Below are 16,585 nucleotides of genomic sequence, written 5' to 3'. Positions count from 1 at the left end.
ACGTTTAATAACAAAGGAGTCGTCCTTCCCATTCCCTGCCCGCCATCCAGCTGCATCCAATGAACTTTATGTGGCTTGCATTTTGTCAGCAGCACTCATAAAAACCTATCTAAAATTGAATCTAAGGTGCAGCAGAGAATAATAAAATATGATTCCGCACTTGAAACCGTTCGTCGGGCGCAATCATTAAGCAGGATTTTATCATGTGATGGGGCCTGAGCTTACGTGACTCAGTGGCAGAACGTTGAGCTTCTGGTAATTTCCAAATTGAAAGCAAGGTTCTTTCTTGAGTGACAAACAGTGACTGGAATGCATCGAATGAAATATATTTATTGAATTAAAGTGCAAAAGTGGTGGCATTGCAGCAGTATGTCCAGCCAGCGGCTGCCACACTCTCCAGGGTCATGGGGCAGGTGATGCTGGTGCAGAAGGCTGGAGCCGGAGGTCTAGTTCTGGCAAAGATGTTGTTCAGTGTGATGAACACACTGTGCGGCGCATTCGAGGAGGTGCGCACCACCTTGTACAGCCACAGGGGCATTATGTTCTTGGTGCCGGCGCCCAGGATAATGCGACGCTGGCGATTCCGATTGTCGGCAAGGAACAGATCACCATTGGTCCCGGTCTTGATTCTCAGCGATCCGCCGGCACTTATGCGAGTGCGAATCCACCTCTCGATGGTCTCCCAATTCCGATCGTTGATGCTCTTGAACATGGGCGCCACATTCACATACTTGAAGGTGGCGCACATCTGGTCGCCATAGAGATAGTCACCCGATGGCGTCAGATGTCCACGATTGATGACCACGTCTCTATCATTGGGAATATACCTCTGGTTATTGCCGAAGATGGTGCGGAATGCACGGAAAATGTTGCGAGGCAGGAAACTTTGGGTATCGGCCTCGCTGAGCACACCATCCCTGGAGAAATCCGCGCAAGGACGTTGAGGGACTGTAACGTGAAGCAAATACAACCATTGCATTCTATGCTAAGAACCAGAAAGAGTTAGCTTACAGAAGGTCTTGTGGTACACGGAGTGGGTAGTGAACCTGGCCCGCACTCCATTGCGATCGTAGCAGGCGCGATAGAGCTCCAAACGCCGATTGTCGATGGTATAGCCCACGGAGTACATGGTGGCTGGACAGGAGGTATCCGTAACAGCCATGGCCGTGGCAGCCAGTGGTCTCTGGCAGCGCATTGGGAATGGCCTGCTGAAGTTGTTGTGCGTCCGCTGGCAGGTCGTCTGGACGATGTCGTTGGGCTGGCAGATCATGTGGAGCACCTCGTTGGTGCGGACCCTCTGCAGGCGCTTCAGTTCGTACTGTCCAGCGGCATTGCGGTTCGTGAAGATCCTGTTGGTGCCCTCGATCATTGCCCTGGAGAGCGGGCAGTCCGCCTGGGACAGCAGCACTGGAATGGCAAAGGCATTGTAGAAGGATTCCTTATTGCATATACCATATAGAACCGGCAGGATATAAGTGAGTAATATTTATGTGTCCTTACCCGATCCCAGCCCAATGGCTACGACTAGCAGCAGTTGTGGCGCTTCCATGTTGCTTGTTGATCAATAAGTTGAGCCACCGGTGCTTATATACCGTTTAGGCCGGCTTTTTTGGCCTGGCCCCTTTGTTCTGGCCAGGCTTGTGCGCACGTGCTCGCCTTCAGACAACAGACTATTTTTGGCCATAGACATACATGTATTTCCTCTCTGTCTTCTGTCTACTGTATACTGGCTTAAATGCATGAAAAAGCGATTTTATTACTTTTTACTATTCTGGGCGGCTGAGTGCAGCTCAGGCACATTTTCCACTTGGAAAATGCGTAGTAATTGGTGCATATTTTTCCTTTCTACACATGAAATTTATTTCAGTAACAAGAGCTGGCTTAGAAGGAAATATATACAGTGCACGCATGGCTAAGCATAGTTGGCCATTAGTGGTGCATATGGATGGGTGTTTTATTGGAAATTTGATGGCACTATTCCGGGTAAAAGGTGTTGTGGTTAGTTAACCAGTGATTTTCATAGATTTTTGTGGCTAAAAGCTACGTTCAACTTTTACAAAATTCATGCCAGACATGGGCTGCATAATGGCCTTGTTTTATTCGTCTGTCAGTTGTTGTCTGGTCATTGAAATGCTTGCTGTGCCCAAATGTTTGAGTGTTGGCTAAGTGGCTATGTGTTTTAATGGCCATGTTGCGAAATGGTTAATGCTGGCTAAAGTATGCTATGCTTTTTGTCTGATTTCCGTTCGCCTGGATTTGAAGTGGGCGTAACGCAATTTCCGCTGCTTACGAGCAATTTGGCGCTATTTGGGCACTTTTAATGCATGCTCACAGCGGCGAACCGAATTATGCCATATAAAATTTGTGACTCAAATCGTGTGGTTGGTGTGAGACTGGAGCTCTGCCTCTAGAATTGTAATGGTCAATAAAAATAGAAATAAAAGTAAAAGGGGCAAGAGGCAAGTGGCAAGAGGCAGCAAAATCAACAAGCCGGCCACAAAACGGGGCATAAATTAAATTGTGCCGCAGTGCAGGATGGATGCATAGAAATGGTCAGGATGTGGGTGCTCTGAATGTGGTGGGGTGGTGCAAGTGCTCGGCCCATTCACAACGCCATTGAGTTGCGTGTTTACAGCACAATTACAACTGTTAGGTTTTATGAGAGCCCAGTTGAACGCATGTCCGGGTTGCTAAATTTATTCTGCACTTTTATGAGCTCCCAGTGTCCCCTGTTCCTTTTCCCATTATACACCCAGGATATCCATCAGCTCCATTCCAGCAGCACACGCACAAAACAATTTCGCAGGCGTGCGTATTTAAAAGCAACACACACAGCACAGACAAACAAACAGCCCATGCCCTGCTGAATAATTTATTTAATGTCTACTTTTAGGCGCAACCCCCGGCCAAGCAATTGCCATGGCCTTTATTGCACTCGCACGCATTGAAAAGCGTTTGCCCTCCGCCACAATCGCAGCTTGAATTTAAATGGGCCAAAAGCGAGTGGCACTGGCAGTGGCAGTGGCAGTGGCGGCCCGGAGGGGGTTCAATTTATGAGAAGCCGCTGAATGACCATTAAAACTGACGTCTCGAGTCCATTCCGAATGAGCCATGAATTCGAAGAGGCTTTCGCACGCGTTTTAAACTGCCACGCAAGCATTTACGATTTATGAAAACGACAATTGATTTGCGACCTCAAGGCGAAGTAATATATTTTTAATTTCAGTTAAAAGTATCTCAAGTTGTAGTATAAGTGATCTGTTGATTTTAAATTTTGTGTTATGTTTTAAACCCAGCTAGTAATTAAGTTACTGATATTTGTGATACTCAGAGGCCTCCATTTATGGCCTGAAAGTGGCGGCGTTGCAGCAGAAGGAATAGCCAGCCTGCGCTGTGTTGACCAATGCCACTGGGCAATTCACGGGCTGACAAAAGTTGGGAGCCGTCGGCCGTTGACGGGCGTAGATGTTGTTCAGGGTGAGGAAGGCCACGAGTGGCTGGTTGTTGGCGTTTCGCACTATCTTGTACATCCACAGGGGCACCGGGTTCTTGTTGCCACTTAGAAAGACATTCCTGGATCCACGGCTCGCGGGCAGCGAGAGCACACCCCTGGCACCGGTGCGCACATTCACAAAATTGTTACCGGTCACCGAATTGCGAACAAACCGCTCGATGGTCTCCCAGTTGCCATCGTTGATGCTCTTGAACTGCGGCACTGCATTCACATACTTGAAGGTGGCGCACAATTGGTCACCAAAGAAGAAGTCCGCCGAGGCGGCCAAATGTCCGCGATTGATGATCACATCGCGGTTGTTGGGTATGTAGTTCTGGTTGTTGCCAAACAGCCTCCTGAAGGTGCCGTGGACATTGCGGACCGTGTAACTGGCCTCATCTGCGCCACTGATCACGCCATCGGAACTGAACTGGACGCAGGGTCGGGTGATATCTGGGAATATTAAAGAGCATCTCAAGTTACTAAGTGTTCCCCTGAATCTTGATGGGAGAGGATAGAAGCCTGTTTGTGATTATTTGTTTATATATACTTACAGAAGGGCTTTCCATATATCCGGTGCTGCACGAAGATCGCCCTCACAGCTCTGGTATCGAAGCAGGCGCGATAGAGCTCCAGGAACTGGTTGTTGCCCACGTTGTAGCCCACCCGGAACATGGTGGCCGGACAGCTGCGATCCTGGACCGGCGTGGTCATCGCCGCCGGAGCAGTGGGACAGGTCATGGGCAACGTTGGCCGGAAGCCTGGCATCTGTCCCGCCTGACAGGTGGTGGCCATTATGTCCCGGGGATTGCACCACATTTGCAGCGTTTCTCCCACCGCCGAACTGGCAGTTCGCTTGAGGGACAGCTGGCGGTTCTGGCCACGCACCATGAAGATGCGATTGGTTCCTTCCACTTGAGCCCTGCTGAATCGGCACTGTCCGTGTGCTTAAGGAGATAAACTTTAAGTCCAGTAATTGTCGAGAACATATTTTTGCATTACCCAAGGCACAGAATGCCAGCAGCGGCAGCAGAATTCGCAACATATTCGAATGATTCCACTCGACAGTTAATCGCTTGCAGGTGTATTTATATGATTCGGAAATCGGAGAAGTGTATGCACAACTGTTTCAGAAATACTATACGTGCAATTCATTGTCGAATTTTATTGTTTGCATCGACTTGCACGAGCGACATAAAATTAATTATATCACTACATCATTATTGGTCGAACTGGGTAACGAATTAAAGTTGGAAAAATGTGGCCTACATTATCACCTGGTTGGTTGGCTTAATTACTTCCAGATCAGAGGCACTAGGTAATGTTTAACCAGGGGGGCCTCATGGGTATATTGTCAACTTGTGTGTGCATATGCTGCCATTCGATTGCAAATGCGCCTGGCAGAGTAAATGAAATTAGTTATTGGCCCGATGCCACAACCTGACCAGAACCAACCGAATCACTTTCCATTTACCCAGCGCCCCATGATTTCATTATCGTTGTTTGTTCCACAAATAACATTAGTTCGGTTTGGTTCTGTTTGGTTTTGTTTGGTTGGGTTTGGTTTTGCATTGATTTTGTCCATGTCCAGCTCCTCGTCCACGTCCACGTCCACGTCTACGTCCAGTGGGCAACAACAACTTGTTTTGTGGCCAAGATTGTGTTTGTTGGCCCATCAGAATGGCTGCATGGTAGAAGCTATAGCTGCTGCTATAACCAGGCCAAAACGGTCTGATTTTCTGGTTTGTTTGCGGAAAGGTGCAATAGAAATAGCAATAGCAATAGCCGGCATCTCGCATATCCTTGCGAATATTTCATAAATTTATATTTGCCTGCTAAATCCCTTAACGGCTGTAAGCTTTTCCGTTTCTACGGCATGCAGAGATGGCGGCCAAAACTAATACATGCGCATATATAACGGCGACTTAGAGAGCCATGTATATAGTACACCTACCTATGCGTGTGTGTGTCTCTGCCAGGACGTGCAAACTTTGCATGTGTGTATTGGATTCTGCAGACAAGTGGCAAGGAAGCTTTTTGGGCGAAAGGCACAGACATTTGACTTTTACGCGCAATTGAGCCAGAGAATCCAGGAGAATCCCCGCACGGATGTTATAGTTTGGAGTAGCTCTTAGCAGCAGATCTAGTCCTGCCATCGACGGCCCACTCAGGGCGGCTCTTATAAATATTTATAACAGCCCACTCGACACCCACTAAATTATTAAGTTAATGTGTCGCGCTATTCAAAAAAGGCATCCAACCAGCCGGGGGGGACCAATAAAATTCCGTGACCTCAGCCCCAACCCCACATAAATGTGGTTGTGTGTGTGAGAATTTCACGCGTCCTTCATCCCAGGATCAGAGTCCTGGGTGTCCTGAATGGAGAGACGTGCTTGATGTTTCTGACTATAAGGGTGCGACGATTAATAAGCTCGTTAATGTTGCGCGAAATTATCGGGGAAATGGGAAAAGTTTTGCAAGTCTAAGATTTATAAATGGTCCATGTTTAGAAGTGCAATTATAAGACCACAAGGACATATGAGTGATGGTAAGTTAACCAAGTTAAAGACCATAAATCAGAGATGGGTCCTGGGGGCGGATGGCGAAAGTCTTATAAAGTTTGCGTGATTTTGCTGGGATCAAGGCTGCTTGCTGTCCCAAAAGTGTCACGGGGCGTATACGTTATGTTGCATACTCGTTTGCCGGCTCTGCTACGTGTGGACAATACGTATACGTATGGGTGTACGGCCATACAAGTATGCATTTCGGCGTGCCACCTTTTCACTAACATTCCCGAATGCGGTCAGCGGCAGGTGCAATGTTTGGACCCTCGTTCTTCTTTGCCACTCAGCTTGACGTTTATTAAATTTTTCGACCAAAAACCACAGGAAGCGGAAACCAAGGAAGCTGCCAGCTGGACGGAATCCTGGCCAGCGGGCGGGGGGTAGGTGGGGTGGGTGTGCACTTTATGCTTGGCTGCTCGGCGGCAGCTTAAATTCTTTTATGGGCGAAGAGTCTTTAAGGTTTTCTCCATTGACTGCGGTAGCCTGAGCAAACACTTGCCAAGTATTTCACTTCATTTTACTGTTTTCCACCAGCCGAACGAACACACAGGCGCTTTATTTGATTCAGAGTTCTTTTTGGGAAATATCATCATTAGGGCTTCACATGCGACGACGTTCAAAGCGAAACGGCTCCATTACATTACAGTTTGCATGGCCCCAATTTCTGGGGCAATTATTTGCTTTGTAGCCTGCCAAAAAGGCTGCCAAAAGCAGCAAGCAGACAGACAAGGCAGCCAGCACATATAGCGTTCTTGCCGCTTTTACACAATTTCCTTCCGCTTTGCTTTGCGCCGGGAAAGTATTACGATGATTTGCATAATTTTAGCGCACCTACAGCAGCCGCAAAAAAAAAAAAAGAGAAGTAAAGAAGCAAAGAGGCCTAAACCACGAATCCTGCAGCGCATCCTTGTGTGCTTGATACTGCGGCCCTTCAAGCTTGTTCGTTTTTTCGGCTCGTCTTTATCTGCTTTGCTTTCACGGGTCCTTTGTTGAGGTGTGGGTCTGGTTTTCAGGATGTTCGAGGGTGTTTTTTTCAGGGGGTAGCCGGTAGCCTACATTTTTGTAACTGATGTGCTGCGTTGGCTCTCTCTCACCCTCTCTGCTTGAATCCGCTCCTTATCTTTGTGCCTGATCGAAATTGCTTTTGTGTGGTTGGACGGGGACGAAGGACTTGCCGGAGGACCTCAGCTCGTGCCTCCCCGCAAAAATATCCTTCTGCTCATCTGCTCGGCTGTTGCTGTTGCTATTTTAATTTCAGTCATGTGTGCAGCCCCTTTTTTCCTGTGGATTCTTTTTAGGCACTTTTGCAATTTTCTGCCTGTTTTGGGCTAGATATTCATATCAGCCCTATTCATATTATAGCTATTTTCCGCTATAACTGTTACTGATTGCCGCTTTGTGGCAGCATTTTTTCACCCATACCCATATACCCATACCTCTATCCAAACCCATGAGCACTGCCATTCCGATTGCCATTCCCATCAGATTCTTCCTGCCGCCGCCCCTCAATTTTTGAGCAGCAATTGAGATGCAAATTGCTTTTGCCTAGAATGATTTGAAAATAATTCAGTTGGTTAGCATTTTTGCCTTTACATATTTCGCTCCTCTTTTATCTGAAATTCCTGCACTCGAATTAATTTGATTCACTGGCGATAATCTTTGGCTTTAAAGTTGCGCATTAAATTTTCAATCATGATTTGGGCTTTGGCTTATTTTGATTGCTGAGTGATTGTGTACCAGGGGAGTTCACTTTTATGATTTCATCGTAGAAAAGCCTATTAATGTAATGATCAATATAATTTTAAGGTATGCGAATAACCAATAACTCTGGAATGAAAACACATATGGCCTTGATATTTTGGAACGACGTGGGAAATACAATTTGTATAGAGTTTCGGTGACTATTTGGACTTAAAGCCACAAACGGCATTTCCTGGCCATTGTGCTGTTGTAGAACAATACATGCATTTTCCAACGAATTTTCTTTGAGGTATTTCTGGATCAGGGTTGCTGCAAATTTTTGTGTGTCCAAAGAGGCACATTTATTATCGTTGCGGACACCAGGCCACATATAGAAAACGTTTTAGCGCTTGTCGCTGCCACATGGCGCTTGCATTTCCTTGTTCATTTTCATTTGCAAATATTTATTTGTACATTTCCTCCTTGCACTATTTACCCACTTCCGTTGAAAAATCCTTCCCCCTCCCCCACACACACACACACTCACACACACTCACAGACATTCACACACACTTCACAGATACACAGACACTAAGGGCTTTCATTTTCACTTGCCAGAAACTTGGCAAATTGCTGACCCAGAGACTCGAATGCAGTGCTGCAGATGTGAGTGCAAAATGCGACGTTTTAGTTTTCATTTCGGTTTCGGTTGGATTCGGCTTGGGGTAAATGCCTCCCTGCAATTTGCTAAAACCTAGCCAAAATGCCAAGCCCTTCAGGCGATGTGCAAAAAAGGAGGCCAAAGCCAGAAGCTGGAGCCCCGAAAATACAGCGTTGGTTTTATATATTAAATTCCTAAAAGCAGGCTACTTTTGAATAAAATTTCTAAAAGGATGTGCCCGAGAATTGCTGTCATCCATTCACTTGATACGTCAAGAGCTGCCCAATTAAGTGCAACTTATCAAGGCAATTGATTAATTGTCTCATGATTCTTAAGCCAGCCCGGCTGGCTGAATTAAAGCCGCCCAGCCGGAAAGTCCTGCGCACGGAAGGTCGCCATGGGAAATCAGTTCTGCAAGTCCTGCCAGAAGCTGAGAACAGGAATTCGAAATCAGGAATCAGGAATCCCGACGCTGACATGCACATCATAAATGCTTAATGGCCACACACGCACTGCACTGCGACTGCGATTGCAACTGCAATTGCATGTGAAACTGCTTGTGAATCTGAATCTGAATCCGCATCTGAATCCGCATCCTCGCCTGACATTCGACTGCGAAAACTCGAATTGCCGGCAATCGGAGCGGATGTCAGGAATCGCATCGAGATAACTCCATGTGCATTGCGTGTCTGTTAAATTAATAAATAATTGCTCGTTCAATTTGCCGCTGCCTGTCCTCCATCTGTGTCGCACTTGGCTCCGGCAGTTTGCTCGTCCTTTCTTCTCCATTGATGTCCGGCGTATGAGAAACACGGCCATGCCAATGGCAACTGGCCAGTTTTCAGTTTTCCCGGCTTTCCTATGCTGCTTTTTCGCGTACACACACCTGTCCGCAGTTGAGCCAGATTAATTGCCTATTTACCTCTCTCGGCAAAAATCCCCATCTCCACCCACCATCCACAAACCGCCTTTGTTTAATGATAAGCCATGGCCGAAAATCTCTGACACTGACATGCTAATTAATAAATTATTTTGCAACAAATTAATTAGATCGCTGCGGCTGGTGAAAGTGATTGGTCATGTTGCGGCATGGCAAGTCGAAAGGAGCTGGCATTCGGAATTAAATGAAGCGATGGGTTAACTTGTCTGCTGATTGATGGGTGTCGAAACGGAGTATCCTTCAATGGAATGGAATGAATTTAAAAACCAACCTACTAGCGCTTCTATTTATTAATTGTATGTCCCATTTTTCAACACTTTTTACATTTTAACCCATCACCCATGGTAACCCCATCCTTGGTCCTAGTTTTCTTGCCTTTTGTCCTGACACGCACGGTCCCCTGAGTCGGCGTCTGTCATCATTAAAATGAATTATCTTCGTTCGGATCAGGTGGGTTTTTTTTTTGTTTTGCTGACCCCGAACTAATTTGATAATAAATATTTTAATTAAAGGTAGGTAATTATTGGCCAATGCCTTTATCGCATGCTCAAGCTTTTGAGTTAATTAAAAGGAACGTTGTTGTTGCTGTCAGTTTGTTTTTATTTGTGCTGGCAAAATAGTTGTTAAAGTTTTATGACAGCCACATAAAATATGAATTCCGTCTGCTTTCAATTACAAAAGCAGAGCAGAAAAAACAAAGCAATTTCTGTTTAAATATCGTTTATTACTTTGCGCTCAACCATTAATTAAGGGCAAATGCCGGGCGATTATTGCGTGCCGGGCGAACCAACTTGCCGCACCCGTGACCAAGTGACCGTCCATCCGCCCACCTGCCCCTTGACCCCATCACCCCTCTACCCCTCTAGCCCCTCTAGCCCCTGGCCATAGAATAGCATCTGGCATCTTGGCGAAGGGCAAATGAATGCGGAGACAATTAATTGTTGCGCTGTGTGTTCAGTTCGCGCTTTCAACATTTCATCTGCAGTTGTCAGTTACTTTTGTCGTAAGCTTCAGTCCGCTCTCGAAACCCCACTGCCCCCTAGGAGCACCACTCCTCATCAGCACCACCACCACCACCATACCATACCATACCGTACCATCATCCCCACTGCAGCACGCTTATGATAAATGAGTTGTTTTCACAATGCGGTGGCACAATCCGCCGCCTTTGTGTGTGCAGCGAGCATTTAATCCTTTGGGCTTCAAGGCATTTCAAGCGGCCATTCATTTAGTTTCCATTCCCAATGCAGGAGCCACTTAGCGCGATACCCTCGGCAACGGGCATAATGAGCACCCGGTCACCAAGGGTCCGTATTCAGAGAGCATTCTGCACTCCAAAAAATCTGGGCAAAATTGAAATATGATTTGAATGAGAAAATAACCGCCACTAAGTTCGATTCGATGCAGATACTTTTAAGGAAGCATTCTGCACTCCAAAAAATGTAGATTCAATTTAGATGCTGCTAAGTTTCACTCTGTGCAGTTAGTTTTTAAGGAGCTTATCGTTATCAGGCTGTTAATGTAAGCCCTACCCATGCCAGTATTCTAATTACTTCTGATTGGAGAAAGTTGCACGTCAAATCCAGAGCATCCCTTTCGCTTCCCATAACTTTGGCCACAAGGTGGCAGCTTTCCCTAAAGTTGAAACAATATTTTTTCGAGTGCGAGTGGTTAGTCTGGCAGTGGCATAAATAGAGTCGCTTTAAAGCAATCCGCAAGTGAACAGGAAAAGTTTGCTGGGGCAAGTTCGCGCCCAGTGCCCAAGTGGTGGGCATGTTGCAACTTGCAGCGGCCAACTGGTAACTGGTAACTGGTAGCCGGTAACTGGGAACTGGGAACTTGCATGTGCTGCTGGCACATTCAGAGGAAAGTTTACCACTTCGGCTTTGGCCAGTTTGGAGAACACCTGGGTGCTGCATAAAGCACATGCCCATATATTTATTTAATGCTGCCAAAGGAGCACCCCACAACTTTACCGGAGCACTTGGCCAATTAATCTGTCAAGGACCAGCACACAATGATGATGATGATGATGATGCGTTGTGGTCGTGGTCGGTTGGGAAAAGTGATTGGAACGGTTTGAGCCGTATCCCACTGTGTGCATATTCGATTAACCAAATCCCGATGGAAGCGCGTGCCACAACTTTTGTAATATATTATTTTGCTTATTTTGTCAACAGAACTTACAAATCCCCCCCCTTCTGAACCCACTGGGTTCCTGACAAGCCGCCGCAATGCGACCAAATCACATATAAATTATTGCGTCAAATTGAAGCTGCTGGCCGACCCGAAAGCCGATTTAAAACTTGACACAGTGTGACAGATATACACATGTGTATTTATCGCACGCGGCCCAGGTCGTATCGAAATCCCGCACATAAGCCGAAGGCATTAAATATTTCACTTTTTTTTAACTTTAAGCGTAGTCTTATGCCCCCTCGAAAAACTGGAAAATCCTGAAAATAAGCTGAATATGTGCGCTCGCTTTCTATGGTATCATGTCTATCGAATAAGCATACCGAAAGTCTCCAAAGGAGCTTAGCATTCAAAAAATCATACTTAAGAGCAGCTTGGTGACAAATTTGGAAAAGTTTTGATTGTTCTCAAATATTTATATGTGCCTGAAACAGCCTAAATATCCGAATGGTGTTTAGTTAGCTCTAAATTAAAATTCGATACTTTTGTTTTTACTTTTGGACTTGCCAATATGATCTATAATTTTGTTGATAGGACCATGAATTCTGCAACAAACAGTTAATAAAACACACAACTACCAAGGAGGCAACAATTTGATGGGAGAAAGAGTACTTTCCCCAGCACGAGTCCAATGCACGACGAGCTCCTCAACGCTCTTCTGCTGGAGGAAGTGCAGCGGGTTCTTCTGCTCAACAGGTTGCTCCTTCGGTTGTTTCTTGATGGCAGAGCCGCATTTACCTTTGGGATCCAATTTTGACTTGCCTGCATGCGGTACATGAATTCTCCTATTTATGGTTGGCAAGTATGTGAAAGGACTCACGAAGACATGGCTGCTTGGCTGGTTGAAATCCGTAGGTTTCCAGTACTCGACGGGGCATTTTGTTTGTCCGAAATCGAGGCACAGAGACTTTGCTAACGTTTCTACACTTCTCACATCTACACACTGTGTGACACGTAAGTCGTGGTAAATCGTTTGCTACGAACGTTCACAAGCATGTGAATAATCCCTCAATTGTTATGGGGATCATGACGCCTCTGGCGCGGTGTACACAACATATTACCCATCCGCAGCGTTGTCATCGTTCCGCTGATAAACCTAAAGAGATTTGTTGCGCATCCATCAAAGTGAGCATTCTTATTATTCAAAGTACTTACACTTACACTTGCGAACGAACGTTTCGGGCAAGTGCGTGTCCTGTTTGTGTTTGGGTTTGTGTTTGCTGGCTCCTGGTTCTGATATGTTAAGGAGCAACAGTGGCAGAAATCCAAATCCATGGAGCGCAGATAAAAAGTAAGCGCCACAAAAGTGGCACACTCACACTTACTCACACACACACACACACAAAATCCATTAACTAAAGTGTCAATTTAGTGACAGAGATAAAACGTCACACGCACAAAGACTTGGACTTGGACACATCCACAAAACGCACACACACACGCATATGTCCTTGCGGGGCGGCCAAGGAAAAGGAAAACAAAAGTGTGGGTGGGGAGGGGAGGGGAAAGTGGGGGACAGGAGAATGTCAGTGGAACTGCCTTGCCTTGGCAAATAGCTGTACACAATGAATGACAGCACTTTGTATTTTTCCAAGTTTTTTCCTCAGCATTTCCATTCCATTCCACTGCCATTCCTTGCTCCTTTGGCTGTTGCGTGCTTTCTTCGTTATTTGTTTGCTCATGTCAAAAGATCTTGGGATAAAGTTATCGTTATCAGTTTTTGTGCCATTGTCTGCCTTTGCTTGGCTAGGTCAAATCACCTGTTACGTGTCACATGCTCTTGTCTACGTTACGCATACGCCGCATACGCCGCACAGGACCCTTAATAAGCAATTGCATGCTTTGAAATGAACGGCTGATGTCTGCACAAAGCTGCAACAAAAAGTGGCAGGCAAACAGTAAGCACAAAAGTAAGAACAAAAGAAACCACCAATTTCAATGCAACTTTTTTTGGTGCGTAATTCCTTGGAAATAACAGAACAAGTGTTTTCACAAAAAAAGCTACGAATATATTCTAAGTTTTTATCTCAAGGCAGTGGTAATCAACTTGTTTCAAAAGAAATACCATATTTCGTGGTATTGTACGTTGCCACGGGTGTTACAAGGAGCTCAAAAAGGAGTGCGAATAGGAAGCACAATCGAAAATTGAAATGCGCTCAAAGACGAACCGCAAGTGAAAACTGTTTTTATGTTTTGTTCCATCATTTCCTGGCTTTTCTGCCACTGACGCTTCCTTTGGCGAATTGTCTTGCAGGCATTTCGTATGCATCACGCAATACCGCAAAGCGCCACAATGTGCAAGTCAATAGAGAGAGCCCGCGAATTGAAGAAGCTTTCAATCCATTGCCTGCCAATCGAGAGTGCGGTGCGTGCTCCAAAAATTTCCACGACTTAGCAAACATCGCCACTTCGAGCACACATAAGCAGGGCTCTGAAAATGTTTCGATGATGGCTGCCGCCTGGCAGGCGTTTGCTTTTATGCAAAGTCGGGCAAATTGTATAAGCTGCATTGAAATTCAAGAGCAGACGCAGCAGAGCCACTGATAAATGACAAGCTCGTGCGAATGCAGCTCCATCTCCAGCTCGGCCACTCGATCCACTCGCACCATTCGCACCAGCAGGCAGCTTGAATTGGAGACAACAGGAGTGCCATAACGATGCCACCTCGATGACACCTCAATGCCACCTCGTGTGGCAGCAAAAAATGCGAAAAAAAATGGCAAAAAATAGATAAACGAACGCAGGGGCGTGTAAGCTGAGAGGAATCGCCCGACACGTTTTAATTATTGCCCCAAAGGGACGGCGGGGCAGGCGGTGCAGCCCTTTGGGGGCTGAGCACTTCATTAGGCCCATGGCGCGGCTCTAAGTAAGACACGCATATTTTTCATACTTTACAAAATCCACAAGCGGAGCGGAGCACAATTATTCAAAACAGCCGCACTGCCCAAGCCACCCGAAATAAAAGCAAAGAAAAAGGAGTATAGTTTATGGAACGACTGCGGCATACCCTTAACAAAAAGGGTTGGGTTCCATTGATAAGAAACCAAAAAGCGGAATAACATATAATATAGGCTTGTATTGTGGTTAATCGTAAGATCTAATATTTCCTGTATTCTAAATGTACCCGAATGCAGTATACCCTTTACTCGATGATTACCGAGCACGGCATGTGGAGATGGGAAGATTGGAGGATTGGGAGATTGGGAGGTTGGGTGGCCTAGACACGTTGACTAATGTTGATATGTCGTCGTTTTTTGTTGTCGGTTTTTCCCAGCATTTGCCTGATGGTTTATTTTTGATGTGTGTGCAGTTGAGCTTTGGCGACGTGCGTCTCCGGCGCCGAAGGACGCTCGGATGTTCGCATGCCAGGATGTGGGGAATGATGGGGAATGCTGGGGAATGCTGGGGGGACTCATCGGGATACTCGGATGCGGGCATACTCGGATGGTCGTCCCTTTTGTAGCAATTGCTGTCGTTGCTGCCAATTTGCTGCTGTGCGTTTTGTCCTGTGACAGGAAGCGTAGGCTTCTATTGCGCCTCTTCCAGCGTGAGTATCGATGTGTGTGTGTGTATCCTTCGAAGGGGGAGTGGGTTGTGGGTGGTTACGTTCTGACGTGACACATGGTTGTAAAGGATTTTCTTTGATGATGTTATCGTTAATGGTGCATGGTCGCAGCTCAACTCAGTTCAGCTCAACTCGGTTCGCTTCGGTTCGGCTCGATTTCGCATCAGTTTCAACTGAAGCTGAAGCTGAAGCTACAGCTCGACATTGGCAGATCGTTAGCGCGCCCAGCTAACTTTTGCCAAACGTCTGCTCCTTGAATAATGATGCTGTTGATGTTTCTGCCACACCATATCGCCCACTCATCTGGTGGGTGGAGGGGTATGGGGCGTCTTTAAAAGCAGGACTTAATTCATCCCACCGGATTGTATTCAAAACAAAACAACAAAGCAATACATTTTAATTAGCCACCCGGGTCCAAGAGCCCAGTGCTAATTCAACCGGCTGACCATTGCCAGGCAAATAAGCTCGGCGGCTTGTTGTTATGTCATGTTTTCGGTTGGCGGCTTTGTGTCGCCGGAGTGTCGTTGTTGTTATTGTTAATTACCTGGCGGTGGACGTGAGTGGGACCGGGATAAGATGAAGAAGTCCTCCGGCCTCCTAGCTTCCCGAATGGAATGCTAATTAAAATTAAAGGGCTGAGAGACTGGTGTGGTGTGGTGTGGTGTGGCAACAGTTCTTGGCAAGTTATTTGGCTTAATCCAAGCCGCATGTCTCTTAATACTCGAGCAAACTGATTGCGGGCCCAACCAGATGGAACGGAATGCACTCAGCTTCGGTCATAATGCAGCACTTAATGTCTTATTTAATTTAACCACACAACATAAATTCATCATGAAATGGGGCTGGAATTCAATTTCCTGCTGCAATATGCAATGTGCATTCTGGCTCTGCATTAAAATTCTTATTAAATGATATGCACTGGCCGCACACATTTCCTTCTCCGGCCTACGCCTTAACAACGGCCCAATGTTTGGCCACAATAATGCTAAACACCAGGCAACATAAATATCAAGAGGAGCCCGAATGCCTGCTCCTTGGCTCCTAGCAGCTGGAAGCCACAAAAACCTATGCTGACCGCACATTAATTAACTTGTGGGGGCACCACACACAGATATTTTCTACAGATGCTGAAACAGAATGCTCCCAAAAATATATATGTATGTACATACATATATATACGAGTATAATGCGTATACGCAGCGTTGGCTTTTTGGGGTGAGTGCGTGTGTGCATAAATCATTTTTGAATTGGCAGCCGTGCACCTCAAATTTGCGATGCAATCTATTACGAACTCTCGATAGGTGTAAACTTATTGGGTTGATGGCGTAATTTATATGCCCACTCGGCACGCCCCTTTGCTGTTTGCTCGTCTAATTAGCCGGTGGAAAAAAAATGGGGTTCGCCAAAACTGCAGGCACACAGGTAAATTGTAACAACTGCAGTTTGGCTGTCTAGTCAATTAGCTCAAGCGTTCGGTTAATGCGAA

The 16,585-nt window shown here is 46.1% G+C and overlaps 3 protein-coding genes across 3 annotated transcripts; all 3 read right to left on the bottom strand.

Moving 5' to 3' along the window:
• Positions 1-337: 337 nt before the first annotated feature.
• Positions 338-1,549, bottom strand: LOC120454268. The gene is made up of 3 exons (XM_039639423.1): positions 1,501-1,549; positions 1,012-1,407; positions 338-948 (listed from the first exon to the last, which is right to left on the bottom strand). The coding sequence occupies exons 1-3, from the start codon at positions 1,547-1,549 to the stop codon at positions 338-340; spliced, it is 1,056 nt and encodes a 351-aa protein (XP_039495357.1).
• Positions 1,550-3,298: 1,749 nt separating this feature from the next.
• Positions 3,299-4,855, bottom strand: LOC120452727. Its single transcript, XM_039637092.1, has 4 exons — positions 4,771-4,855; positions 4,496-4,617; positions 4,048-4,440; positions 3,299-3,946 (listed from the first exon to the last, which is right to left on the bottom strand). The coding sequence occupies exons 2-4, from the start codon at positions 4,536-4,538 to the stop codon at positions 3,342-3,344; spliced, it is 1,041 nt and encodes a 346-aa protein (XP_039493026.1). The 5' UTR covers positions 4,539-4,617; positions 4,771-4,855; the 3' UTR covers positions 3,299-3,341.
• A 7,162-nt stretch (positions 4,856-12,017) lies between these two features.
• LOC120452661 lies at positions 12,018-12,515 on the bottom strand. Its single transcript, XM_039636997.1, has 2 exons — positions 12,355-12,515; positions 12,018-12,296 (listed from the first exon to the last, which is right to left on the bottom strand). The coding sequence occupies exons 1-2, from the start codon at positions 12,410-12,412 to the stop codon at positions 12,109-12,111; spliced, it is 246 nt and encodes an 81-aa protein (XP_039492931.1). The 5' UTR covers positions 12,413-12,515; the 3' UTR covers positions 12,018-12,108.
• Between the last annotated feature and the right edge of the window lie 4,070 nt (positions 12,516-16,585).

This window comes from Drosophila santomea, chromosome 3R (assembly GCF_016746245.2).
Source record: "Drosophila santomea strain STO CAGO 1482 chromosome 3R, Prin_Dsan_1.1, whole genome shotgun sequence".
Classification (NCBI taxonomy): Eukaryota; Metazoa; Arthropoda; class Insecta; order Diptera; family Drosophilidae; genus Drosophila; species Drosophila santomea.
Note: the sequence above shows the minus strand (reverse complement) of the source record. Positions and strands in the feature narration are given on the sequence as shown.